The sequence below is a fragment of the Anabas testudineus genome, chromosome 1 (genome assembly GCF_900324465.2).
Source record: "Anabas testudineus chromosome 1, fAnaTes1.2, whole genome shotgun sequence".
Classification (NCBI taxonomy): Eukaryota; Metazoa; Chordata; class Actinopteri; order Anabantiformes; family Anabantidae; genus Anabas; species Anabas testudineus.
In genome coordinates this window covers 19,982,974-20,010,711 of record NC_046610.1, presented here as the reverse complement: position 1 = coordinate 20,010,711, position 27,738 = coordinate 19,982,974, and the positions used below count along the sequence as shown (strand labels likewise).

Below are 27,738 nucleotides of genomic sequence, written 5' to 3'. Positions count from 1 at the left end.
AGAACATCCGAGTGGTCACACCGAACTCTCCAGCTGTCACTGGTGCAAGAAAAGTGAAATTGGAGTCAAAGAGAAATATTCAAATTGGTGGCACACCATAAACTCAGGTTTGGGATCCAAATCTTCAACGTATGGAGCTTCTTGACGTTTTATTACCCCGACGCAGGTTCTCCAGCTCCCTGTGTGTGGCCATAACCTTTCGACTAGAACAAAGCGACATGAGGATAAATGCTAATAATGTGTTTTGTGAGCATTTCAGTATATTTGATCTATAATATTTGGAACAAACAGGTTAAAGATGTTAAGTAAAGGCTGAGTACAGGGAAGGAAACTACAGTAAATGAAAATTTACAGATGCCAAATCTTTTATCTGCTCACCTGTAGAAGAAGTAACAGCTGACCATGGGACAGTTCAGCAATCATTTTGTCCAACTAAGGAACACTAAAATTGGGGGTCAATTTACTGTTCACATTTACAGATCAAACTACATTTCTGTCAGTAATAGTTAAATGGGTTATCAACATATATATATATATATATATATATATATATATATATATATATATATATATATATATCTCTTCTTGTGCTAAGAACAAACTGATATAACAATGATATATGGAAAGTATAACCTGTATTCAAAATCACCCTAAAAATCAAAGAAACAATTTTCTCAGGCTCATTCAAGTAGGAATTATAGCAACTAAATGTGATTCAGAAGCATCCGTGGTCCTCGATCGGCTATATGAACACCCGACAATGTCTGGGCAGGTTCCTGATGAGTTGATGAATGGTGTCCTGGCTGATCAGGGCTTCAGTGATCTTTTGGGTGGTACATCAGTACCATCATCGAGCAGGCACTGTCTACACACTGTGGCCACATTGTGAGGCTGGGCATTGTCCTGCACAATAGAGGAGGAATCCAGAGCCCACTCCGCCTTTTAATCCCAGTATTTTAGCAATCAGGGTACCACAGGCTATGGCATGGCCTCCCCAGACCATTACTGACTCACCACAAAACATGGTGGTGGTCACCATGTTTGATGATCTTACAGGTAGTATAATGTTCACCACAGCATCTCTAGACCCTTTCATGCCTGTCTTATGCTCTGTGTGAACCTGTTCTAATCTGTGAAGAGAACCAGGCCCCAGTGGCAGATTTTGCCTCATAGTACCAGTAGTGACAAGGACACTAGCCAAAGACAAAACTTGAGAAGTATCAGTCTAGAAGGATAGGGAGAGAGCATTTGTTGGTGGCCAACACATATAAAACCATCCTCTTTTTGGGGTTTATCTCGCTTTTTCCTCTCCATTGCACCTGTTGCCACTTTCATTTGCACCAAAGCAGTTGAAACTCCCTAATCACTTGTGCTTCATAAAGAGGAGATAAAGAGAAATTAATATTCCTGAAATTTAACTGACACTGTTATTCTGTGATGATTAAGTGTTGCCTTAATTTTTTAGAGTGTATTTTTCTCCCTAACTGCTGAGCACACACTGACAATGTTTTCCCTACTGGAAACCTACAGTAAACTGTATCAGCTTCATTGGGGTTTCTCAGACACTAAAGTTTAAATCTTTTGTGATTGGCCAGACAAGATACCATGTCCCTCCCAAAAGGTGCCAAACAGCCTCTACAGTACCACACTCCTGCCAATTATTATGTAAGAGTGTGTGGATGTGAAAAAATGATGAAACTGACTAAGTCAGAAGTTCAACTCAGGACAAGGCAAGCAGACAGATGCAGAGGAAGTTTAGGAAAAAAAAAGAGAAGAAGAGGGGATTAAAAAGGAGAATTTAAGTCACTAACTTGAGCGAGGAGAGTTCTGTGATGAGCCCACAGATCAGGTTTGTGGCATCTTCACGACAGTATGAGAAACCAGGATCTTCCTCTCTCGCCATCGTCGCCTCCTCACTGAATGGGGGAAGAAATGTGCATAAGGAAAATATCTGTATGTATTCAAAGTATATTATTCTTGTGTTCTTTATTATATGTCAGAGAAAATATTACTTATTTTGTTTCAGTATACAACCTGTCACTTTTAAATTGTTAAGCTATGTGTTGACACCCACATGGGCTTTCTTGAACTTTAAATGAGCTAAACCTTGAGTGTGTTTACGCTGGGTGTTTCTATCCTTTGCTTCCCAACGTTTCCTTTTCTACACAGCACTCTCAGCACCCTTGTAGATTTTACCCCCCCTTCCTACTTTCTTACATCAGAGGAATGGAGTTCAACTGCGAGTCTGATACATAATCCAAGTACGCAGTGATGTCTCTAGTGTGAGTCTGCTCGCTGTTTACAGTGGTGGAACCAGCAGCAGGTTCAACATCTGGAGTAGGCTGTGTAGACAAAAAGAAAACATCTGTAAAACATTAAGATATAATTAAGAACAGTGAAAAGAAAAAAACCTGAGGCATTGCCTGGTCATAAAATGTGATCTGATTTTTATCTAAGTCACACACACACAAAAAAAGGGTGCCTAAGCCAATTACACACAATTTGTTACTAAACACGACCATTAGAATTTAGTGCTGGTGGCAATAACTTCAAACAAGCACTTCCAGTACAGATCAGAACTGCACAACATTCAGAAGCTTTGGATCGTTATTTCTAGTGAACTGCTTTGGCTCAGCCATATTATTAGGACATCCGTTGTGATTAGGGTTAGGGTTAGAGATGGATCAGTCTATAGCGGCTTTACTGGGCTGAAGCCTAGGCTCTGACTAGGCCAGTTACAGTTACACAACCATTCTGTAGCAGATTTACCAAATGTTTTGAGTCATTACAACAACCAGCTTCTACCAAGATCCAGCTGTTGGACAACCCCCCCAACATTATCCTGCAGGATACCATGATTGACTAGGGAATTTATTTTCCCCCTCCAAAACGCCAAATCAAGATGTTTCTTCCACTGTACTTCACTGTTGGGATGATTTTATGTGGGTATGGCTCCCTTTTTTCTTCACACACACTGCTCATTAACACTGCAACTAGCAAACTGAAAATTATATGAGTCAAAGAAGCTCTAACCTAAATCTCACATCTTGTTTCACTGACTGGTCTCTGGATTTGCTAACCCAAAGCTGCATTTGTAGTTGTGCAATTAATTTTTTTGTCAATTTTAAAGTAGTGGAAGTGAAGTGGTTCCAAACCTGGTCCTCAAGCCCCTCTACCCTACTTTTTTTCCAAATATCCCTGCACTTTGGGAACCACTGGTTTGGTGTATAAAATGTCAGATAATAGTGAAACACACCCATCATATGCTCTGGAAATGTAACACTGTCAAATTGCTGTTTTCGTACAATCAATTCAAAACCCAATAATATTCTATTTATTATGACGAGAAGCACATTTACTTTTTATATTTTATTTGTTTCCTCCCCTATGTCCCATCACTCACGCTGTCTTTCCTCTCTGAGTTACTAGGTGTCACTGTAGCCTCACAGGGCTCCACACAGCCACAGTTGAATCCTCCTGGCCTGGTGTCTGTGGAGGCAGAATCAGCTTCAGCTTGGGTGTCACCCGTCATCTCATCTCTTGTCCTGGTCACGCTCTGCACCTGCAGAGGTGGTGCCTCACTCCCATCTTTCTTTTTCTCAATCTCTTCATCATGAGATAGACTAGTGTCAAAAGTGAATACGGGACTACAGTCTACTCCAGCATCACCATCTTTTCTTTGTTTCACAGGTGTTTCACCTGTACTTTCCTCGGGTTTCGGTTGCTTTTCATTCTCCAAATACCCCTCTTCTTTCTCCTCTGTAGGTTGATTTGACTTTGGCTCATCAGTCTGTTCTGGATCAGGTGCTGCGGCTCCTTCGGCCTCACTGCTCTTTCCCTCTGTGCAACACGAAGCACTGGTCCTATCTGATGTTGTGGGAGTGGTGCAGACTTCGGTTTCTGCCCTGTGTGCGTTGACAATGTTACTTTAAGTACAATATACTGTAATTCATTACATGCAATTCATCTAAGAGCACTGTCTTTTGACTGAAAACTAGCTTAAAGATATTTACATACATATGTAATCTGGATTTCTCACCTGTTTTCTCTTCCGCAGTGACTGGACTGTAATTTTATCTCTGTCTTGTCCTGAAATGTGACACTGTCTACTGGGTGGGACAGAGCTGAGGAAAACGAGAGGGCTGTGGATATAATCCCTTTTTTAGCCTCAACGTCAGCTGTGTTATGACATGGCTGCTTCTCGATCCTCTCTGCTCCATTCTGCCCATTTTCTCGCTTTTGTGTCTGTAAAAAATGACTCCTCTCCTTCTCCGTCAGACCACACATACCCATTCTTCGCTTCTTTCTGGCTGGTAATCCCACTGTTGACTCCTTTGTGACTTCCTCAACATCAGCCATACACATGTTGCTTTGTTCTTCTTGGTTGGTTTCATGATTTTTCCCCAAATTACACTGGGAGTTTTTCTTTGCATCCCGTTGTTCCTCTAAACCAGCTGCACAGGCCGCGTCAACCTCTTCAGAGCTTAACACCCCATGTTGATCAGATGATGATCTGGTAATGTCTTGCAGATCTATTTCCTTCTTTCCACCCTTGTTGGTATCATTTTTAGGATGTATTATAAAGCTCTGCAGCTGAGAATCATTGTTGATGGTGGTGGCAGGATGCTCTTCTTGCCCTTCACAAGATTTCACAGTTTTTTCTGCATGTTGTTCTTCAGTGGAGTCACCTTGTTTGGGAAGATAGGACTGCTCTGCCAGCTGATCCAGTTGATTTGTAACAATTGCACATTCCTGCACAGGGGACTGGAGATACTGTGGTGGTGCAATGAGTACTGCCGTGTTATTTCCTTCAGTGTCCTAAAATGTAAAAAGGTTAATGATCTGTCCGCATTTGCACTTAAAAATGTGGATTTTCTTTCAGTCATCAAGTCACCTGTTGATGTCAAGACAAGATTGTTCAGTCAAGTTACCTGTTGATGGAGAGCCGCTTCAACATCCACAGTCAGGGTGATGTCGTCACATGGACATTCCCTCTTCCTTGACCTGAGTGACCGAGGCTGGGGTGGAGCTCCACCTTCTCAAAACATAAGGATCAAGTCGATCAAAAGGGGAGGGCATCAATGAGCTTATTAAAAATAAAGTATGAATGCCAAACTGAACCTGTCACTTAATTTGCTGTTTGAAAATCACACAGTTGTATTTTTCATTCAACAGCTGTATTAGCTTAATTCTAGCACAGGAGCATCTATCTTACCACTGCTGTTGAACCTTCCCTTCCTTTTGGCCATCTCGTCTCAAGAATAGAAGAAAAAGACACTGTAAATAATAGGGAGTGTGGAAATTATAGCTTATAGACACCACAAACCCGTCCCATTGTTATAGCTGGCTAATAACAATTATTTTTCCTCATAAACACTAACTGTATTTCCAAGCTAGCTAACATTAACAAAGTTACTTGGTGAACAAAGTTACAGCTATTACCTGTGTATTTGCTGAGGTTCAAATAATCAAATAATAATTTATGCGAATTAACTGAATTACAACTTGTTGGTATGTTACATAGCAAACTAACAATTATATTTTCCCCGCCGACTCCACCACATCAGAGGCGTAACGATACGTCGAGGTTTACGTCAGTAATGGGCGTGTTTCGTCTAGCCGTAAAGCGCGGTGTGCGTTGCCATTGGAGACACAATATAGGAAGTAATTCCGCAGGTTACCATTCTTGTTTTGACAGCTCGAACTACACGTTAAACTATATCTGTTTCCATTTATTTGTTCTGCCTTTTGTCCTGTTGTGTCCAAGCAGCACTCGACTCGAAAGTCCGACCCGACTGGCTGTAACACTAACATCCTGCTTCGTCAAACTGACCAGGTAACTGCCTGCCTGCACATTCATAAGCCAGACAAATGGTATCGTATGTTGTGCTAGTTAGCTGTTGGCTAACATTAGCACAGAAACTCGATACAAGACAGTTAAAACAGTTTGAATTAATACAACAAAAAAGCGGCTGCCACTGAAGTCAGTGCTAACTGGATACAGACAGAAATGAATGCTGTCAGATAAATACGTGTTCGTCTCTTGCCTTCTTTTTTTCAGTGACTTTGTTCATTTTACCTTTCCTCAACTTTTAGATCATAAAGAGTTAATGAGTCGCAGTCGGAACGCCCCTCCCCGGGGCCAAGGGGCAGCTCGAGCCAAACAGGTAACACCCACCATGTCTGATAATATCATGTGTGCTTGATATGTACGATTAAAAGTAATAATGGTAATTCAGTGACAGCTACCATTCAGCAGCTTTTCTCTCTGCGTGTCTCAGATGGGGCTGCTTCTTGATCTGTCCCCTGACGGAGGGATGGATGATGAGGGAAATGATGAAGCTCTGGAAGCAGAGTTGCTAAATCTGGTGGGGGGAGGAGGAGGAGGGAGGCCACAAGGGAAGAAAGGTGAAGGAAGAGGTGAGAAATACAAGTGTCACTTGTTGCAGTCCTAGTCTATATTACATTTTTTTCATGTCTACATGATTGTGCTAAAAATAGTATGTACTGCTCATGGTTTAATGAGCAAGTGGGAGTTCAGTAACACTTTTGATGTATTTGTTTATGTTCAGCTCCTGTTCCCATGGCTGAAATTGAGCGAATGGCAGCTCTTTGTATGAAGGATCTGGATGATGAAGACATTGGGGATGAAGATTTGGATGATGAAGATCTATTGGTAACACAGTCACACCATTTTTATCTTTTCTAGAGCGGAGGTGATTAGTCGATCAATAAGTTGGCATAAAATGTATTGATCATTTTAATGCTCAAGATAATTGTCAGGCTTTTTCAGCTAAAAAAAAAAACAAAAGTGTTGGCCCAAGCTTTTTCAGTGTGATTTACTGCTTTTCTTGAATATCTGGATATAATTGAAATTGTTGGTCAGACAAAATAATCTACTTAGAAGATGGCATTTCGGGGTCCAAGACATTTTAATAACTATATTTTTTTACAGAACAAATTAGAAAAAATATTAATGCACACACTAGTAAAATATTATTTTATTGTACTTACAAAAGTGCCAAGCTTACATTCTGAATTTCTTTAAATATTTGGCTTTTCATTTTAACTGTAAATGTGTCTCCTCATACATAGGCAGAACTTAATGATGTTTTGGACGATGATGAAGAACAAACCTCTACTCCATCACCTCCTGCAATGACACCGGCTGCTCCCAAAGTTAGCCTCGCATCCCACTCTACTCCTCCTGCTGCCCCCAGCGGGGCAACAGGGTTAGAGTCCCGCATATTGGAGCGCATTGAAATGTATAAAACAGCCATTGCTAATGCCAAGGCTGTGGGTGAGACTAGCAAGATCAGACGATATGACCGTGGCTTAAAGGTAAAAGAAACATCTAATATAAGCTTTATTCACATGCTTTTCTAAATGTCTGTTTTTGTATGTTTTTACATACACGGAAGACTTGACTTTGTGTATTTGTCCTCTTCAACCCTAGACATTACAGTCGATGTTAACATCTGTAAAGAAAGGAAAGCCAGTCAATGAGGATGAGATGCCACCTCCTGTTGCTCTTGGTGGAAACGCCAATGTCACTGCCGAGTCTCAATCAGTCAAGGAAAGAGAACTGCCAGAGCCTGCATTGATGCCTTCCCCTCCCACTAATCAGAAACCTCTGAGGGAGGCTGCACCAATACCCTCTGATAAAAAAATGCTGCACCTGACCCCTCCCCAGAAGCCTGCTCTCACTGCTGCCATCACTCCAGAAACACCTGCAATCTCACCTCTCACCCCCAGCCAGCCCGATGCGCAGCACTCAGGTAAAAATACACACAATAGCAAAAGGTGCACTTTTCAATAATGTTTACTTTTTATATAAGAGTTAAAGATTTGGTAACAGTGGGTCTACTCTAAAGAACACCACAAAATATCCTGGTAAGAAAGGTCCTAAACCTCATCAGACTATTCGTCACAGGTCGACACAATTAAAGTACAGTGATTATCTTTGTGTCCTAGTTAAACCTTTTTTTTTTTTTGAGTGGATTGATTTTATTTTTTAACACTTTTGACATTTGTGTTGATTTGTTACATAGTGCATTCTTGGTGTCAAACATGAGATTTGTCTCTATCAGAAAATAGTTTTTATGTTTTCAGTTTGTTTCTATCCAGCACTTTTGTCTGTGACACGTATTTTTCCAGTAATACAAAACTACGTTGTTGCTGTTTAATAATTGCTTCCTTTTCTTCATTATATTACTTACTTTTTACGTGCTGATCAAATGACATGTTTAATACTTGAAGCTTTGGTAATTTGGTCATTATATTAGTGATTATTTGACAGTCATCAAACACCCGCACAGACACCACATAATCAGCATTCATTATCTGCTACTGCTCAGTCACACAGTCACATGCAAATGTCACAGTGATCCTCCTGGGCGTTTGGGTTAGGCCATCTAGCCTTTTGTTTTGTTTTCTTTCTTTATTTCTCTCTCTTTGTCCTGTTGTTGCACACGCTAACACACATAGTGTATTTTTTCACTCCTTTCAGAAGTGAAGCAGGCAGTGTTGTCCAGACAGAGGGAGTATAAGATGGCTGCCATAAACGCCAAACAAAGTGGCCAAATTGACCAGGCCAAACAGCACTACCTCACTGCCAAGGTACCACAACCAATCGTGGTTTCATCACTGGAAAAAGTCATTTTGTACAACTGTATTGTTTGTGTGTAAGGCTTATTAGTAAAAGCAGGGTTGATCTCCTTTTTGCAGAAGCTGGACATACTGGTGGAGGCACTGGACAGGGGAGAACCTGTAGACCTGAGCTTACTACCTCCTCCTCCAGGTGAGTGAAACAACCTTATCTAAGGTTTACAAAGTTTGTTTATGATTGAACCAGATTGGTTATACTTCTTCAGCGGCTGAAATTTAAAAACCAAAAGTGATTTTTATACATTTTCTTGAGACAGTTTGATGGACAATTTAAATAAAGTATTGGAATACTTGTTCCTCTCCTGGACCAGAACAGCAGAGGTTCAGGAACCTCATACTTATACTGGATGTAGATATCTGAAGAAAAAAAGGATTTCTTACTACGCATTAAAGTGAATTATTCTTTTGAGGACAGGAAAACTAATCCCACTTGCAGCCTAAAATTTAATATATTAGGGTATGTTAGACTTGGAAGTTTATATATTTATAATGACCCATGTCCACACCTCCACTGATGTCTGACCATTTGCAGGAGACATAGCAGCAGAACACTGTGCACCTCCTCCTCCTCAGTCTTTCTCCAAACCTGCTGCCCCCGCTGCTCCTGCACCTGCCCCTGCCCAGGTGGCCACTAATGGTAAGAGAATAGCCCTTATCCACCCTTTTATGTTGTTTCTTGCAAGTGATGAAAAGTGTAATTTGCTGAATTTTAAAAATATGTGTGTGCTTTGCAAAGATCTGCCTGCTCCCAGCAGTTTGGGTGAAGCCCTTCAGCAGAGGATGGACATTTACAAGTCAGCAGCAGAGGGAGCCAAGAGCAAAGGAGATGATCGCAAGGCTCGCATGCACGAACGCATTGTCAAGGTACTCACTATGCCATTTAAATATAAAGTACCTAAAGTAGCTGTTTAACGATGTACGCTGCATCTTTACAGCTGAAACTACAACAAATTATGTGTGACGTGTTCTCAAAATGTAACTATTTGTGATGAATCTTATGTTTTTGACTCTGCCAGTGTGTCTTACTTCCCTAAATAACTGGTGTGACTCATTTATTTTGACTGGAAATACCCTCTGTTGTCTTGACTGTAACTACTACTATTGCTCATTTCGTCTCCCAGAATAACCTGCTGTCTGTGTTGGTGAAAGGCATTGTGCAAAAAATAGGAAACCTCTGCATGACATTGATTCCACTGAAGGCTGGGTGAACATGTATGCGCGAAAGCTGCTTTGTGTTTTGATTGACCCCCTCCTCCTGTCTTAACAGCAATATCAGGATGCCATCAGAGCTCACAAAGCTGGACGACCTGTCAGCCTGTCTGATCTACCTGTGCCACCAGGTAACTTTCTGAATCCAGGTGTGTTTCACTATTTACTTCTAGTGTGCAGTGTAAGGTTAATTCATGTGTGCGTGGCTCTTCTAGGCTGTCCCCCATTTCAGGGCTCAGAGGGAGGCCAGCAGAACTTAATGGGTGTCCTGGAAACTGCTATGAAAATAGCTAATCAGGATGCAGACGCAGAAGATGAAGAAGAGGATGGTCCAGCAGAGGCTGCCAAGGTAAAACAAAACATAAAGACACTACCAAATGGTCAAATTGTTATTGTGCAGCCAGGAAATTTAAATTGCCCGTGGACCAAACATAGCAATGCTTTATTGTGTGCCATGCCGCTTGGCAGATTATTCAATCAGTACTTTCTTTCAATTCCCCGCTGCAGCTTCTCCTTTTTGCATTATCTTTGTCATAGGAAGTAGATTCATGTAGCAATTTAACAAAACCGTAATTCTCTAGTAAATATATTTAAGACAGCTTTTAAAGAATTTTTATTTGAAAAAATTAAGAGAACAATGCTGTATGTATATGTATATGTCTAACCTCATATTTTCCTGTTCTTTTCCTTAACAGGCTGCAGTTCATCCAACGGTCCAGAAAGCAAAGTCTCCAGCTCCTCAGGCCCCTGGAGGCTCCTCAGCTTCCAAACTGGGGCCTAAAGGTATGTTTGGGGTGATAGGTGTGTGTATGTGCACACGCACACCTACGTACAAATGTGTTACACAAGGCAGAGTTTCACTTCTTTTTCTCTTAATTGTCCTTGTAGCCCAGCAGCAAGTGGATTTCCTGTTGCTAAGGCGACAAGCATTTTTGCGTGCAGCACTGCGTTCCAAACAGATGAAGGTAAACACTGGGCTTCCTTTTGTATTTTTGTTACCACGGCTTGCTGCGGTTTGATTGATGCTTCTTCTGCTGTTTGGTTGTTTGTAGGACATGTCAGGAGCAGCACAGCACCTCAGACATGCCAAGGGACTTGACCCCATGATCACAGCTGCCAAGTCTGGCCTACCTGTTGATATCACCAAGGTTATAAATATGTTGTCAAGTGCAAAGTAATAAGACAATAGAGAGCGAGGTTGGTGTTAAAAATGTTGTTGCAGGAACGTCTGTATGTGAAGTGTGTTAACACAGAATGTGATAGAAATAGAGGAAAAGACGGAAAAAAGGTGTGTAATTGAAACACCTTTGTGCTCATCGTAGTCTCTGTTGAAGAGAGAGTCTATCTGCATATTTTCAGTTTCCCCCACTTATCCCATATGACTTTCTTTCATTTTGCCTCACTTTTATTTAACATCATTGCTTCATATAACCCACGTATCTCTCTCTGACTCAGACCCACAGTGTAATTACTAGGAATATTATGCTTGTGCCTCTGTTAGTTTGTCTTCTTGTTCATCAGCAGACAGACTGACTGACAGGACATTTTTAGTATTTTGGTGAAAGCTGGATCAGGGATTCTTTGTTAAAAATCATAAAAGGAATATCTGTAGTGTCAAACTAAGTCATAGTTGGTATGATTATGAGTATGAGTCTATTTCTGCCTTAATTGTGATGTCTGAGTCTGAATCTTCATATTTTCTTAGCTCATATTTTTAAAAATATTGTTTATTTTTCGGTCACACTGGATCTCCTTCCTGACAGATTCCCAGCTTTCCTGTAAGTGAGGATGACTTTTCCCTGGGTCGATCCCGTACCTCTCCTCTCTCTGCTCGCTCCAGTGAGCAGTACCACAGCCTCATGGATCTTTTACGAAAGCAGCACAAGGTCAGGAAATGCACATTTATTACACAGTTGTGCCATGTAAATCTTGCTGTGCCTCAGTGGATCCCTTATACTGATGAAAGCAGTAGCTTTGGTAGTAGTTATGATTGTGTCCTTACAGTTCACTACACTTACTACGTACTTTTTTTTAATAAATTGACCAAATCAATGATACCTATCTTATTATATTATGGCTGTTCTGATGTTTCTGATCTTCACCTTCTTCACCTCTCAATCTACAGAAATGTCTGGACTGCTCACAGAAGTTCATAGACATGGGCAATGTGGCTGAGGCTCTGAAGTAAGAAACATTCTTATTTGTATGTTTGTATATGAGTAAATTTATATTATCTGCTGACATGAGGCAATTTAAACCTAAAACCTTAGGTGACATATTTGTTAATACTGATGAGCAATCAGAGGAAATTGATTTTTTTTTTTACAACATTTGTTACAGTAAATGTTTATTCAACAAACCTTATATATGTATATTGCCACTGTGGTAACACACACACACACACAGAGGTTGTGTTTTTATTGTTTTTCCTCCACGTAGCAGCTCATCACCATAATATACACAGTGTAACTTTCATGCCACACTGCATATTTTGCTTGTTTTCTTCACAGATTTCTTCACATATTTGTGAATACATTTAAGTGTCACACATTGAGCCCTACACTTTTTGACATCACTGGAAGAGCTGCAACACTTCCTTGTCATCATTGCCCAGAAACAGAACATTTTCACAAATTATTTGTTTGATGAAGTTCACAAATGCAGGAATACATATGTTTGCTTTAGAAGGTCTTTGGTGCACTGCTAACTCCATCTGTGCAATAACCCCTTGCTGCAAAATCTCACTGTGACATATATGTGAGCATTTGTATGTAAGATCCATCTCTGTCTCTTTGCAGGTCTGAGAAGTTAGTTGAGGAGTGTATGCAAAACATAGAGATACTGAAGAACGCCCATGCTAAGGGTCAGCCAGTCCCCAAGTGCCACACAGAGGAGAGGACGTTCAACTCTATCAAGTCAGAAACAAGCCTAGAAAATACATTTTAATTCTTAACAGATGATTTCATACTGTTATATTTTTCTCTTTAAATGACATGGACAGAAGTTAAAGAAGGAAGATGATTTTATTTAGCCTTCAAACTCTGGAGATGATTAGTCCATCCTGATGTTGATATCCCTGAAACAGTTACCAGTTAAAATACAAGAGTCATTGGTTATGGGATTTTAACCCCTTTAGTTAATGCTGTGTGATGATTCTCAATCAGTTGTTTAATTTAGAAAACAAAATTTATTTGGACAAGAAAAGGTTTGTTTTTTTCCATCTATAGCAGCAGATGAGTCAGAGTGACTCACTGTGACTCACTCTGGCTCTGCTCCAGGATCATACCAAGCTAACAGCTAGGTGACTCTGACAGTGACTCATTCATTTTTCAGAGTTGTTTGGCTCTGGACGATGCTGAGTGGTTGATGTCTTTCACTCATGATGCTTGTTCTGAATGGCAGTGACTCCTGTGTTTGTTCTGTAGGAGCAACTCCAACCTGACACCCAATGACCTGATACTGTACATCATCAGAGGCATTAACCTTCCAGCTCCCTCTGGTAGGCATATCTGCGTCTTTGAAATAACTAGGCAGTAATGTGTCAAATGTATGCGTACTCACACCTACCTCACTGCCTTCAGGTGTCTCACCTAACGATCTAGATGCCAGTGTGAAGTTTGAGTTTCCTTTTCCCAGCGCGGTAAGAATCTGTCTCACTCAGTGAGGAGACTATGGATGATTTACTCTGTTAGTATGCAGATGCTGTTTTAATAAATTCATTTTTGTGTGTGTAGGAGGAGGCTCAGAGGGACAAAACCAGCACAGTAAAGGGCACCAACAGTCCCGACTTTAAAGAGCAGTTCAAACTCAATATCAACCGCAACCACCGAAGCTTTAAACGCGTTGTACAATCCAAAGGCATCAAGTTTGAAATTATCCACAAAGGGTAAAACACAGCTTCATCTGAGCAATATAGGCAGAAGCTTCCCTGTGTATCTGCATAACCTGTGCTGTAAATATTTCATTTGTACCTTTTGTCAGTTATATTCTCATGTGTGTGTTTGTGAACAGAGGCCTGTTTAAGACAGACAAGCTTGTGGGCAGTGCTCAGCTAAAGCTAGAAGCTCTGGAAAACCACTGTGAAATGAGGGAGATAATTGAGGTGAGTATTAGTAACGAGTAGAGATAAATATAGTGCACGCCAGACCTATCCAACAGTGGGTTTGTGTTTCACAGGTGATGGATGGACGTAAAGCCACAGGCGGAAAGTTAGAGGTGAAAGTGAAGATCAGAGAGCCTGTATCAGGAGCAGAAATCCAGCCAGTGACAGAGAAGTGGCTGATTCTCAAACCAGTGTCTCCTCCAGAGAAACAAAAGGAAAAGGTGAGTTTTTAGTTTGCTTGACCTGCATGTCTGTAGATTGTTGTTCCTCTGGCTTCAAGTGTTTGAATTTGTCAAAGGGATGTGTCTAACCTGCAGTTTTTGCGACAACTTCCATCGAGTTTATTCCCTACTGAAGGGCTGTCGTGTCTCATCCCTCTCTGTAAATGTATTTCCATCCATTTTTATGCACATTTCGATTTGAGCATAAAAACAGAAGGAGCAGAAGGAACTCTTGCAAGAAAATCCCAATATGGCAACTAAGGGTTTTTATACATGGCCAAGCTGTAAAACTTGATTTATCACCCTAACTTCAACCAAGTTTGGACAAAACAGCATAGAAACTCATTTGTTTTTAAGCATAACCCAGTCTTCAGGTGGTACGTGAGCTGCTGCCCTCTGAATAACATTCTCTCATTCTGCAGCTGCCTTTGGAAGCTGGTAACAAACACATACAACAACTAGCACAAAACGCACTGATGGCGTTAGTTCATTGAAATCTCTTGTATGTTTTCAGGCTCCATCACCTCCATCTAAACCTGGACATGAAGTGAGCAGCAGGAGCAGTCACACCAACAGCTCCCCACCACAGTACAAACTCCACAGTTTCAGTCTCCTCAACTATGACAAGGAGAGGCTGGAAAGAAAGGTATGTTTGTGTGTTTATGTTTGTGTGGTCTAAGCTCATCTACAACATGCCCTTCTCTAATGACTTGTAATGGCCTGGAGGCGTGATGCTCCACTCAAACTTATTCTGCCCGTCTCTCAGATTGCAGAGTACCGAAAGAACCGGCGGGATCCACCAACCGACCTCATCCAGCAACACAAAGAGGTCACACACAGACTGCAGTGGCAGAAAGCACAGCTGGAGCGAGGCTCTCCTGCTCTGCTGACAGGTAACAAACACAAACACACACAAGTATACATCTGAACCTCTGTTATGTCTCAACCTCTCGGGCAAGTGACCCACATTTCCTGTCATCACATGTGTAGAGTATGAAAATGTGCTGCGCCGCTTTGTCCAGGGACTCTCTGAGTCTGTGAAGAAATACTCCAGTCAAGGCAACAGGGTGAGTGCAGGGTCACACTTGACTGTAACATGAATATGATTGTTGCTACTACTGTGTGTGTGTGTGTGTGTGTGTGTGTGTGTGTGTGTGTGTGTGTGTGTGTGTGTGTGTGTGTGTGTGTGTGTGTGTGTGTGTGTGTGTGTGTGTGTGTGTGTGTGTGTGTGGGTGCTTGAGTAAAGTTTTTTTTTTTTTTTTTATAAGGACGCTGCCAAGGATTCACTGGGCAGGCTGAAGATGGTAGAGAGTGAGGTGAGTATTGCCATTTTCAATATGAAAAAAGTTTTCATTATCTTCATGTATATACAGTGTGTACACTACACTCCTTTTCTCTCTGTTCAGCTGGAATCGCTGAAAAGGAAACGCACTGGATGAAGAGAAGAAGAAGAAGAAAGGGAGCAGAGGCTTGGCTGAAGTACTGTTATTTCATCTCTCTCGCGCTTATACACTCTCATATACAAATACTACAATCGGTACTTTATCACAATTCTGTGCTGCTGATCTCTTTCAAAACTGCATGAAACTACCTGCTAATTCTGTTAATCAGTCAGATAACATGTCACTCGTGGTTAGTCGCCTGCCACAATAATTACAAGAAAATATGGAGCGTCAAAAGGACACAGAAATTAAAGCAAGCATTAAAATGTGTTAAAGCGCTACAGGAGAGGCAGGCTTTATTTGCACTTTCACAAGAAAGACACTACAGAGAACTGCTTCTAATGTTGTAACAGACTGCACCTGTGTTGTGTTTTGTTTTGTTTTTTAATTTTCATCTTTTCATTGAGAATTGTTGGTGAAAAGATCTGTTTGATATTTTACACCAGGTCAGAGAGTCTGCTGGTGTCCATTAATGATCAAAATGTTGATGAAGTGTGTTTAACCAGTGGACTGAGGTGTTTTTAACCCTTTCCCCATATTTTATGTGTGTAATGAGCTTAATCTAATCTGTCTGCTCCAGTGTTCCCAGATTACAGTAATCTGCTTCGTTTGGAGTGGTGTGATATGGGCTTTGGGGCGCTGCAGCGTACAGCCCATAATAAGGGATTAGTATTTATGTCACCAAGGAGACGACGTAGAGTCGCCTTTGGGGCTGGGGAGAGGGGGTGTTAACAGCGTGCCATGAATGTAGTAGAAGCTTAACCCTGCCAAAGGATTGGTGGTTCTTCTTCATCATCAGCTGTTTCTTCTTTGTTGTCAACTTCATCTTCTGTCTTCACACTAATTCCTTTGCATTTGTTCAGAGATTATTCAGACACTTAGCAATATGTTGGCTCCATTTAGATTTTCTTTAAACTCTTTAACATTATTATAGCCCCTGAGCTGCTGATTAGAAAATAATTACCAGATGCTGTGTCAATGTTCGGTTATTTTTCATTTCAAAAAACATTCTGTCCCACTGAGCTCTCTAGCGGCACCACAGTGGATGCTGAATAGTCTGCACACAGGAAGACAACCCAATACGTGTCAGCGAGGCTGGGTAATTGCTCATTTCTATTTTTGCTCCCCCGTAGACGTCCCTGTCACAGGCATCCTTGTCATTCCTCTCTACATTACGCCTTATTGTGACTGTAATGTAAGGAGATCTCATAAAACTTTGTAAGAAGTAGATTCCAGGTGACAAATGCAGACAGTTGGCAATTTATTGTTTACAACAACAACACACGATGCACAAAGCAGCAGTTGTACAAGTGTGTCACTTCACTGCCACATATTCTCTGCTCTGTTTAGAACTGTGGACAAATGTTTACTCTATGTGCTTGAGAACCTGCTATCTTGTCAGCAGATTCTGTCGATCCATGTTGATGCACGTGGCCATGATGCAACGTGTGAATACAGTGTGTGTATGTTTCACTCCACTAATGAACTCCACTCATTTTTTTTTTTTTTTTTTTGGTCACATGATACAAATCCACCCGCTGCCTCACTGAGTTAGCAAATGATCCTTGTTAAAGTTGATTTGATACAGCTCTCCATAGCCTGTGGTGGTTTTTATCTAACACTCCTTCCTCCACTTTCTTATCAGAAGAGCATATATTGGTACTCTTCGTAAGTGGTATTATGCTTTTTCTCACCTGCTGTTTTTCATATACACGGGGCAGTGCAAGGACAGATAAACCTCTAGCTTATAATATAATACTGTTAGGGCCCTCAGTGCCATACCGGTATGTTTGTAACTTTCCCATCATTGACCAGATGTCATGTACACTTAAAAGTATAGGCACATATTTATGCAGCACAGTGACCAATTGTGCATGTTTGTTCCCTACTCTTCAAGGCAGCCAGTGGTTTCCATTAATTTCCACGTGGTACTAAAATCACTTAGCAGACCTGCTTGACTTTGAGCCAAACATTTGGCTCATTGAGTTGTGTAATCCATCACGTCCATAATCCATCAAGTCTGCATTAATGTTTTCCAGTGATGCATTATGCAGCACTGCAGTTTAGAAACAGATTTATCTGAAGCTCTGCATCAATGATAAATATTATCATAATGTTACTTTGACAAAAATGAATGCAGGCTCAATAGACTGTACAATTCAAGAACATTTGAAGGGTCTACTAATTGGTTTTCATACCACACAGAAATGAATGGAAACAAATGCTCGCCTGGAGCACTACAAACTATTAATGCTGCAACTAACAATTATTTTCATTAATGATTATGGTAATTTTGTGGTTTGCCTCTTACGATGTCCAAAAATCTAAAGCAAACATCTCCAAATTGCTTTGTTGATGTTTTTTGTCCAACCATTAGTAAGTAAGAAACTGGACCGAGGGAATGTTTGGTACTTTTAGGTGTTATAACTTTCTATAACAGATGGTTTTCAGAAACACTAGCTGTGATGTAAAGCGCATGTGTTTTTGGTCATTTTAACAATAAGCATGGTTCTGATTTACTAAATGTGACAGCGTAGCTCCAGGCTGCCGAACTCCCAGGTTTTAACAGCATTTAAAGCTGCAAAAGCTGCAGCTGGGCAGCACCCATTTCTTTAACCCCATTTCACCCTAAACTCACACACACACACACACACACACACACACACACACTGCTGCCACATCACCCCACTCCTCGAGTAACCTTGTGGCCTCTGAGGCAGCCCCGTTGTCATGGCAACGAGCTCATCAGCATTCAGTGTGGTCTTTGGATGGTCAGGACCCGGGCAGAAGGACATATTGTTAAAGTTTGTCCCGCTGGTTACTCACTCCTTTCCCCCCCCACATACAAAACAGCACACACTACTTATCACTCCTCTTTTAGTTTGTTTGTCTCTCTCTTATTTTTTTTTTTATCCTACTCCAGAATGTGTCTGATGGGTTGTTTTTTTGTTATTTTTATTGTTTCTGTCTTAATCAGCTTCAGGAAATGTGTTCATCTGGGCTTGGGAAAATACTTGTTTGACTTTTTTATTTTATTTTTTTTATCTGTGAAGTCATGGAAGGGCAATCAATTTAAATGTAATATTTATATACAGCAAATATACAGCATAATATGCTCTGTCTCTATTTTTAAGAGTAAGTCTCGATGATTTGTGCAGCTCAGAATGGGATTGTATGAAGGCCTGATTGTCTAGGCTTTGTCTTATGTATGAGGTAGGTGTTAACATGAATTAAAATGGTCAAACAACATGATTGTGTCTGTAATGAATGAAGAACTTTTTTTTATGTCTTTTTATCAGCTTGATACTAATCAATGTATTGTCCTGATTTTAAGAATAATGGACTTTTGTATTAGTGAATGTTTCAGAAGTCTGCAACAGAAATTAGCATTATTTCTAATATGAATATATGATTTGTGTTGATTCTACTTTTCGTGCCTTTATATCATCACTCTAAAATCCAAAAAACGTGTTTACCCTAGATTTCAAGCAAAAAAAAAAAAAAAAACCCTACAGCATATCCAACACAAAACATGATAAGGACAGTGCTCTTTTTTATTCTGTCACCTTGAGCACATGGGGGTGATGGTGATGAGAAGTGTTACCCCTTCTGAACATGGGGGCTGGACACTGAGCAGGTGTCAACTCAGAGAAAAGGGGGTTAAAACGATCAAAGACAAAACATTATTATTTTTTTCAGACACGGCTTGCTGCTGTTGGGGGTGGCTGAGGCTTTGGTGTTATGCTAATAACAGATCTGAATGTGAAAGATGAAGGGGGGGATGGTGCACCGACACAGAAGAGCGGAGTCTGGAGAAGATTGGACACCTCGGTGGGCGTGGTCACCGGGCTGAGGGCTTCCTGCTCGGGTGAACACGTGGTTCCGCGTCTGCCTCCCTGCTCGCCTGTCAGTGTGTGAAGGTTTCCTGACCCTCTCTCTTCACTCCTTTCCCTTTTTTATCCTCCCGTCAGCACAGCAGACCGTCTCCTCTTTTTGTTTTGTATGTTTTTTTTTGTTGTTTTTTTTTTTTACTCCGTCCCACACGCACCTCCTCCCTCTCTCCTCCACCTCCTGCTTCACTTCCCGTCTCCTCTGTGCGACGGCTCCCGGGACCATCGACTGCCAGGCCGCGGTCACTTCAGCGTGCATCCGCTCAGAGAGAGGGGGAGAGTGTGAAAGTGTGTGTGTGAGTGTGTGTGTGTGTGCGCACCCGGCCGCAAACGGTCCATTCGTGCTAATTCTCCCCCCCCTCCCCTCCCCTTTACTATCCCGTTTCGTATTTCGGCCATGACGCTGGAAGCGATCCGCTACCGGGCCGGGTCTCTGCAGATCCTCAACCAGCTGCTGCTGCCTCACCAGACCGCTTACGATGAGATCCGCTCGGTGCAGGACGCGTACGAGGCCATCAAGTCCATGAAGGTACGGAGCTCCTTTCTCTTTCCCCGCCGCCCCCTCTCTGTCACTTCACCTACTCCTCAGTCTGTCCTGCGTGTCTGCTGCTGCAGCATGTAACAACTCCCGTCGTGCGTATTTTCTGTCGGCTCTTTGTGCTCCCACCGCTGCACGCGTGTGTTTCTCGCCGCCCTGCACCCGTTGTCGGGCTGATTTTTTGTTTTGGAAACACCTTCAGCCCCGGTCTGATGCCTCCAAACCCTCGATCTTTTATTTATAGTTTTCACATTTTGCCAGCGCGACACACGACTATTGGAAAAACCAGTAGAGACCAGCATGATCTCTATGATGGTTTTTCCAGCAGGGAAGGTATCTGCACACAGGCACCACCCATGAATATGCCCCCCTCCTTCTCTTTCTTTGGGAGAGATTATTGATGAATTATTAATGGCCTTTGCCAGGGTTCCTTTGCATTTGGTCTTGTGCTGCACTCAGTGACACCTTCACTTCATTTCTCTCTCTCCATTCCTGGAGCCCCTGACAGACAGAGGCGCTCACACAGCCGCATGTTGTTCAAGTTCTGTAACAGCTGGCAACATCTTCAGATGCTCACTTGTTAGTGCTGAGCAGTTGTTCACTCTTTTGTCTTCCCAGTCGTACACACACTGTATGTTGCAGCTCCACGTTTGATCCTGTGTGTGTGTGTGTGTGTGTGTGTGTGTGTGTGTGTGTGTGTGTGAGACAGAGAGTGTGTGAAGGAATGTGCCATATGCAGGAGGGGAATCGTAATGAAGTCTAAAAGCATCACTCCAACTCAGAGATGATATCATTTCAGTCAAAGCTGTCGTGACAACTTTTGGCTCATCCAGCTAAAACTCTGTGCTGAGACTAGATTAATAATCCTTGTGACAACTGGGAGAGAGCCTTTATAAGTCGGACCACGCTGTGATCACGACTGTCCTCTTCCTGTTCCTGCAGGTGCGTGGTGCGCCGGCCATCGCCATTGTCGGCTGCCTCAGCCTGGCTGTGGAGCTGCGGGCGGGCGCTGGGGGTGATGATCCTGTGACCTTCATCAGGGAGTCTCTGTGCCACTTGACCTCAGCCAGGCCCACTGCCGTCAACATGGGCCGCGCTGCCCGCGAGCTGATGGAGTTTGCTGAGAACGAGAGCATGGAGAAGAACTCAGAGCAGCTAAGAGAAAGGTGAGCTTGTTGGAGGGAGGCGATGGTTTCAAAGCTGAGGCTGGATTATATTAACCGGGGGAACTGCACAGGCCCAGAATTCAATGTCGGGTTATTCACGGTAATGTAATGAAATCACATGGTGCATATTCCTGCATATGTCTGTGTGTAATTAGCAGGCGGTGGTTGACTCTATGTTGTGTGTAAACAAAGAGCCTGCCTGTGAGTGATGTAATGCACTCTGCTGCCAATGGATTCACAAACTTTTAGTGGAAGTGCTAGGAGGGATATGATGGAGGAATTGGATTTGCATTGGAAAAATATTTGTTGGACCTCAAGAATACACTGAATGTACACAGAAACCTGGTTTTCAAGAAAACCCAAACTGTTTTTCGCCTTTAAGGCGAACAAACACTTCACCTACACCACTTGTTTGTTCTGTAATGAGTCTTATCCATAAAAACCTGTGGTGTAAATTAAAGTGATCTGAACTTGTGCTTCTTCCGTGAATATTAGCGGCTGCTAGAGCACCTCCATGTTCATCACCAGGTGCAGGTGTCTTTCTGAAAACGCTGTGAAAGTTAGAAAGCCCATATACCACTCATGTCACTGCAGATTAATTGTCAGTGTGAAACAGAAGCTCTCAGAGCAGCTTTATTTTTACAGTGTTTGGCTCAATGGGAAAGAAGTTCAGAGCTGCACATGCAGGTTAACAGGAGAGAAGCAGATCATTATGTCACGTTAGGAGACATGTTGGTGCTGGTATTTATTGGAAAATAGCATCAAGGTGGATAAATGACTGCTGTGTTAGGACAAGACACCACGTTCTGGATCGGCCAGCACAACGGCTCCGATACGGACCTCTTTAAGTGGATTGTGTAACGGCCAGATGTGACTTATCGACATTAAATACAGTTTCTTTGTCGGCATTCTTATAAAGTTGGGGCTTCTGATATCAGTTACAGTCATTTAATCACGGCAGGCTGCTTAGTCCATGCCCAGCATCAGCACCCTCACGTAACCTTTTATGCCAGTGATTCATATAGGTGAAAAATGACACTAGAGCAGTGGGTTGAATGACCTAGTGGGGACACATGGGTGATTTGTAGTTCTGGGAACTTGTGGTGTGCGAGTTGGATTGTGGGGCAGTTTCCAAAGGTCAGTGTATCTACTATGAAAACACTAAGTGGCTACAAGGTAGGAATTGAGGGCAACACAAAGAAAGTCTGATATGACACATTAAGTCCACGATACCCTCTCCTCAATTTCCACCTCTTGTGGCTGCCCTCCTACAGTGTAATTGCCTGGATCGAAGCGATGCTGGAGCGTGACGTCAATGACAACAGGAAGATTGGTAACTATGGCGCGCAGCACATCCTGTCTGGCGTCCCGAGGGACTCCGTGACCATCCTCACACACTGCAACACCGGCTCGCTGGCCACAGCTGGATACGGCACCGCACTGGGTAAGACTGGAGCCGTGGGTGTGAATGAGAAAAGAGGGCGATTGTTTAAATAATATTTGTGGCAGCGTAACTGTTATGACTGCTGGTGTGTAGGCGTGGTGCGAAGCCTTCACGCGCTGGGCAGACTGAAGCGTGTGTACTGCACGGAGACGAGGCCGTACAACCAGGGATCCAGACTGACGGCGTATGAGGCGGTAGCAGAGGGAATCCCTGCTACGCTTATTACAGACAGCATGGCAGCCCTCACCATGAGAGAAATGAACATCACAGGTGTGTTTGTCAGTTTTCCTCCTCAGGTTTTCTGTCTGTACTCATTTTACCTTCTTCTCTCTCCTTTTTTCTTCTTAACATTTTCTTTTTGTCGTGTTCTCCCTGTCAGCTGTGGTGGTGGGTGCAGACAGGGTGGTTGCCAACGGTGACACCGCCAACAAGGTGGGCACATACCAGCTGGCTATATCCGCAAAGCACCATGGGATCCCCTTCTATGTGGCTGCACCCAGCACGTCGTGCGACTTGAGCCTGGAGAGCGGCAGGGACATCGTCATTGAAGTGCGCCCACCTGAAGAGCTCACCAGTATAAATGGAGTCCCCATTGCTGCCCCAGGTAACAAGTGCACAATGGGATGTTGTGGCGGTTTTGGAGAAAGACACAAAAGTGGTTTTAAAATAATAAAAAGGCAGGAAACTGTAAACAAACACAAAAAAAACAGTGATTTCAGTAGAGGATTGAGGGGCTTAGAGAGATGGATGAGTGTGGCCCAGTTCCAGTGTCGACCTTAAGCCCTAAGCACCGAACTCTCTCTGTGTTTAATTGACGTCACATATAGTCTAAGTGCCTGAGTGAAAGAGGGTGCATGGGATCCAGATGCTGTGTCAGGAGTGGGACAGCTCTTCGAGAAATCATGTTACCCGTGCAGAAGCATTTCTCTGGGTCTCCGACTTCTGCTTAGGTCTTTCTGCACTGGAGAAAGTAACTTGGTCTTCACGTTTTATTTAGTATTTTTATGCCTTTGTTAAGACAGTGGCTGTAGAGAGATGACTAGAGATCCTGCCTCTCTTTTTAACTTAGTAATTGTAAAAACTGTGGGTGAATACCTGAAGAAACCTACAGAATTACAGATTTACAGACGTGTGTCACTGTGGGACCGTCCTGAGCCTTCTGGGACCCATGCGTCACAGTCCGGCTCGGTACGAGTGGACACTGGTCGTGTGTTTTAGGTGAGTTTTCAGAAGCTAAGTTGAGTCATTTGAGCTCTAATTACGCTGCCAGAGTAGAGAGGTGCTCGGTGACATCACAGTAATTAAAGCACACTCATTAAATGAGCACAGTGGCCTCTGGGGGACGGGGATGTGTGCTTGTACATTACATTTCTTCTCTCTACACTCTCTGGTCTCTTCCATAAACCACATTTCAAAGTATAAATGTAAAGCTTTCATTCTATTCCTTTTTTTTTTTTTTTTTAAGTCAGCAAATCACTAGCAACAAACTGGTCAACGAACAGTCACTGCCTGTGTCGACAAAGCCTGGCACAGCTTGAATGAGAAAAATTGTCTGTAACCCTAGAAACAAAAGATTGGATGATCTTAATTTAAAACCCACTTATTATCTTTTTTCGCTGAGAGAGATGGGGGGGGGGGGGGTGATTGAAAGACAGTAAGTGAACCTTGAATTAAGATTGAGGGTTTTTTTTTTGGTCAACAGATAATTTGCCACTGTCCCATAGACCTTTATTGTTATCCAGAGATTAGTCAAAACACAACAATGACTCACTGCTGCTGACACGCTCCTTCTTTTCTGGCATTCTAGTTTATTTTGAGAGAGTCCTACATACAGTGTCCTGCTGCAGTAATTACTGAGCAGCGTATTAATCCTTGACTGAAAATAATGTCTAAAAATGTAAACTGCCCAGCTGTTTTAGGAAATGATGCAAGCTTTTTAGGAATTAAACTATACATTTGTGGTCTGATCCTTTTTTTTTTTTCTTCCATTTGTTTTGATGCTGAATGCCACAGATGGGGTAGCAAAGTCAGGAAGCATTGAGAATTTGACTAGTGTCTCCAGATAAATCTGGGATGATAAAAAGTCCATTTCCTGCTATACATCACACATTTTTCAGACTTGTTTAATTATTTCTAGTTTATTGTAAACTACTAGTTAGTTGCATCCCTCCTAGTTGTTCGAAATATTTAAAATGAAATAATCAGTCATTAAGATAAAAACTTTTGATCTTTTTATGGGATTTGTTGAGTTACAAAATAATAATTTAAACTTTGCTAAAAGCTGAAATATTAGTTGAAATAGTTAAAGTGTTGACTGAACGGCCTGTGTCACTCATCCCGGACTGTTTACTGCAGGTATCGAGGTGTGGAACCCGGCGTTCGACGTGACTCCTCACCAGCTCATCACAGGAGGCATCATCACTGAGCTGGGAGTCTTCCTCCCCTCTGAGCTCCAGGCTGCGCTCACCGGCCGCCTCACTGCCCTCTAGAGTCACTCAGCGCCTCCTGCTGGTCCATGTGCACCACTGCACCTTGACCTCACAGTCAGAGACACTCATTTCATCACAGAACACACACACACACACACAAACATACACACACGCAGAGTCATGGTTGTCGTTTATTTTAGTTTCGATAAACGCACAGTCACTGCTACGTGTCAGTGGTGCACGCAGAAGAAGAAATGTTCTTCAGTCTCTCACTCACAGATACACAGATTCACTGCAGGGAGTCGAGCAGACACACATGGGCAGTCTCCCCTTTCTTTTGTGTCCTTTGTTTTAAGTGTGGGTTCTTCATTTCCAGTTTCCAAGTTTTCCATCTCATCTCTTTCACTTTCCTTCGCCTCTTTCTCCTTTTTTGGCTTCTGCCACAACAGTAGAGCTCAGCTGGACTCTAATCCTTAAATTCCTACTTGGCAAACTGTTATTAGGAGTCATTACTGAGGTCATTTTCAGAAACTAAAGTGGCATGACTGAATTTCCTTTTTCAGAGTCATCCTTTTAGCTATGGTTTCTAAAATGCTGCTATCCACTTGTAAATATAAATGTCCTTGCTGGTAGTATGTACATATGTAGAAAACTAACCCCTGCTAGCATAAGGTACAGCTACTATAACCAAATATGTGGTTATTCAAAATGAAATTTGAATCTGAAAATGTTATATTAACATTTAATTTCCTTTGGTCTGTGTGGAAACCTTTTTGTAAAAATCCAAATTTGTAGCTCATTGACTTTCACATCCAGAAGTTCATCAGTGGCATGGCAAATTGTATTTCACAAATTTTGAACAAGTGGAATTTCTCTCTCTTGTTAGTCAGCTGAAGCCTATGACAGCGTACAGTACCTGGTCAACACAACCGCCACACCACATATTTAGTGGCTTTTCATTGTTGATATAGTATTTCTATATTCTAGATGAATAACACATACAAACTGTTGAATAACACATGTGGTATTATGTAGTAAGCAAAAGAGTGTCTCATCATGAGGGAGTCTCTGCAGGCCAGCTCATCCCAAACCGTCTCACATGGGTTTAGATCACCTGACGCAGCAGTCCATCACTCTCCTTCTAGCTCTTACACAGACTGGAAGCGTGTTGGAGGTCGTTGTGCTATTGAAAAACAAGCGATGGTCAGATGAAGTGTGAACCAGATGGGATGGCGTGAAGCAGCAGAATGTTTTGGTGGTCATGCTGGTTTATTATTGAATTTAGTGATGAAGTCAACAATGGCACCAGCAATGCACGCCCACACCATCACTCCTCCTCCCCCTCCATCTGAGCCACACAGATAACATTTGTTCTTCTACTCTGTGTCACAAAGGCATTTGTTACCAAAAATCTCAGATGCCTCCTCTGGTAGTTGTTTCTTTTTAGAAATTCAACAATCAAGGCCTGATTCAGTGAGTTTCCTCCAAACAGTTGAGATGTCTGCTAGTTTGGGCAGCACTGATGTGACTTCTGTGATGCTAATGAACGTATCCTCAGCAACAGAGGAACCTTTAGTCTTCATTTCTTGGGGCAGTCATGAGATTGGTTTTATTTAACTTGTTTGTTGTTGTTTGTTTTTTTGACTCAGTTTAGATTCAACATATCGTAAATAATAATTGATCTAATTTAAAGAGTTTCTGGATTGACTGATGATGTCTTAAAGTAAAGGTGCACTGTTGAGGTATCCAAAATCTTAACTATGACATATTTTGCTTATTATCATTTTCTTGCTTACTACATAATTCCATGTTATGTCAAAATCCTGTTGTCTTTGGTATCGATCAGTAGAAACAAAGAAAAATCAGACTTGTAACTGGTACTGTATGACTGTAATTATACCTCACTCCTTCTTTGTATCATGCTGTTCCCACTTGTACCATATCATATCACGTTTGTATCATCATAATGTACTTACAGTATATATACATGTAACATACTTAACATTTCTTCAGCACCGTACTGATAACACTCTACTTCACAGGACACTCTGTATGAATGAAAATGAAAAACCTAAAAAAAAAAAAAAAAAAAAGTAGTGTCATTTTCACCATAACAGTTTTTGCTGTGAGACTCTACTAATGCTGTTGTATTTCTGTAATACAGGCATCCATCCCTATTAAAGGAGTAGTTCACCCCAAAATGAAGGTTTGCTTATCTGCTCACTTGCGCATCAGTGAAGGCTTTACTAATGTTAAATGTTGTTTAAATACCTACACTATATTGCCTGTTACTACAAGTGGAGTTTAAACAAAAATCATTTTACAGGTTAGATGCCATAAAATGCCATTTTATGTCATAAAATAAGCTGAATGTCTGTTCTATATTTTATAACACTGTGCCTGCCATCAGAGGGGAGTTAAATATTGTACTGTCAAGTTGCACTAATCAGTATTTTTATATTAATGATGGAAAAATGACTACGTGAGTTGTGTCAGGTGAAATTACCCCTGACTCATCAGTTTCTCTGAGCTCTACACAGTGTCTCGGCTTCGCTCTGTCAGCTCATTGTTTTGGTTTTACATCCTGCGACTTCACTGTTTTGGTTCACTCTTATTGTATTTATCAAATA

General features: G+C 41.9%; 3 protein-coding genes across 5 annotated transcripts; 2 read left to right on the top strand and 1 right to left on the bottom strand.

The window, feature by feature from the left end:
• Positions 1 to 36: 36 nt before the first annotated feature.
• On the bottom strand, positions 37 to 6,113 carry LOC113162026. Of its 3 annotated transcripts, none has more exons than XM_026359971.1 (8): positions 6,080 to 6,113; positions 5,216 to 5,277; positions 4,932 to 5,035; positions 4,040 to 4,818; positions 3,404 to 3,905; positions 2,218 to 2,342; positions 1,812 to 1,916; positions 37 to 203 (listed from the first exon to the last, which is right to left on the bottom strand). In XM_026359971.1, exons 2-8 carry the CDS (start codon positions 5,247 to 5,249, stop codon positions 125 to 127), a joined length of 1,728 nt encoding a protein of 575 aa, XP_026215756.1. In that variant the 5' UTR covers positions 5,250 to 5,277; positions 6,080 to 6,113; the 3' UTR covers positions 37 to 124. The 3 variants fall into 3 exon arrangements, with proteins under 3 accessions (XP_026215756.1, XP_026215755.1, XP_026215754.1); XM_026359970.1 differs by lacking the exon at positions 6,080 to 6,113 and adding an exon at positions 5,443 to 5,584 and having other exon boundaries at positions 5,216 to 5,254; XM_026359969.1 differs by lacking the exon at positions 6,080 to 6,113 and adding an exon at positions 5,443 to 5,553.
• On the top strand, positions 5,673 to 16,270 carry cc2d1a (coiled-coil and C2 domain containing 1A). Its single transcript, XM_026359968.1, has 28 exons — positions 5,673 to 5,836; positions 6,097 to 6,167; positions 6,282 to 6,420; positions 6,573 to 6,676; positions 7,096 to 7,341; positions 7,457 to 7,778; positions 8,510 to 8,619; positions 8,728 to 8,800; positions 9,200 to 9,304; positions 9,404 to 9,531; positions 9,935 to 10,007; positions 10,092 to 10,225; positions 10,572 to 10,659; positions 10,765 to 10,841; positions 10,929 to 11,024; positions 11,640 to 11,762; positions 12,002 to 12,060; positions 12,675 to 12,791; positions 13,302 to 13,375; positions 13,458 to 13,516; positions 13,611 to 13,762; positions 13,888 to 13,978; positions 14,053 to 14,199; positions 14,714 to 14,845; positions 14,966 to 15,092; positions 15,190 to 15,266; positions 15,468 to 15,515; positions 15,606 to 16,270. The coding sequence occupies exons 2-28, from the start codon at positions 6,111 to 6,113 to the stop codon at positions 15,636 to 15,638; spliced, it is 2,991 nt and encodes a 996-aa protein (XP_026215753.1). The 5' UTR covers positions 5,673 to 5,836; positions 6,097 to 6,110; the 3' UTR covers positions 15,639 to 16,270.
• Positions 16,271 to 19,500: 3,230 nt separating this feature from the next.
• Positions 19,501 to 27,309, top strand: mri1 (methylthioribose-1-phosphate isomerase 1). Its single transcript, XM_026359945.1, has 6 exons — positions 19,501 to 20,060; positions 21,012 to 21,235; positions 22,510 to 22,679; positions 22,773 to 22,949; positions 23,059 to 23,283; positions 25,035 to 27,309. The coding sequence occupies exons 1-6, from the start codon at positions 19,929 to 19,931 to the stop codon at positions 25,166 to 25,168; spliced, it is 1,062 nt and encodes a 353-aa protein (XP_026215730.1). The 5' UTR covers positions 19,501 to 19,928; the 3' UTR covers positions 25,169 to 27,309.
• Positions 27,310 to 27,738: the final 429 nt, after the last annotated feature.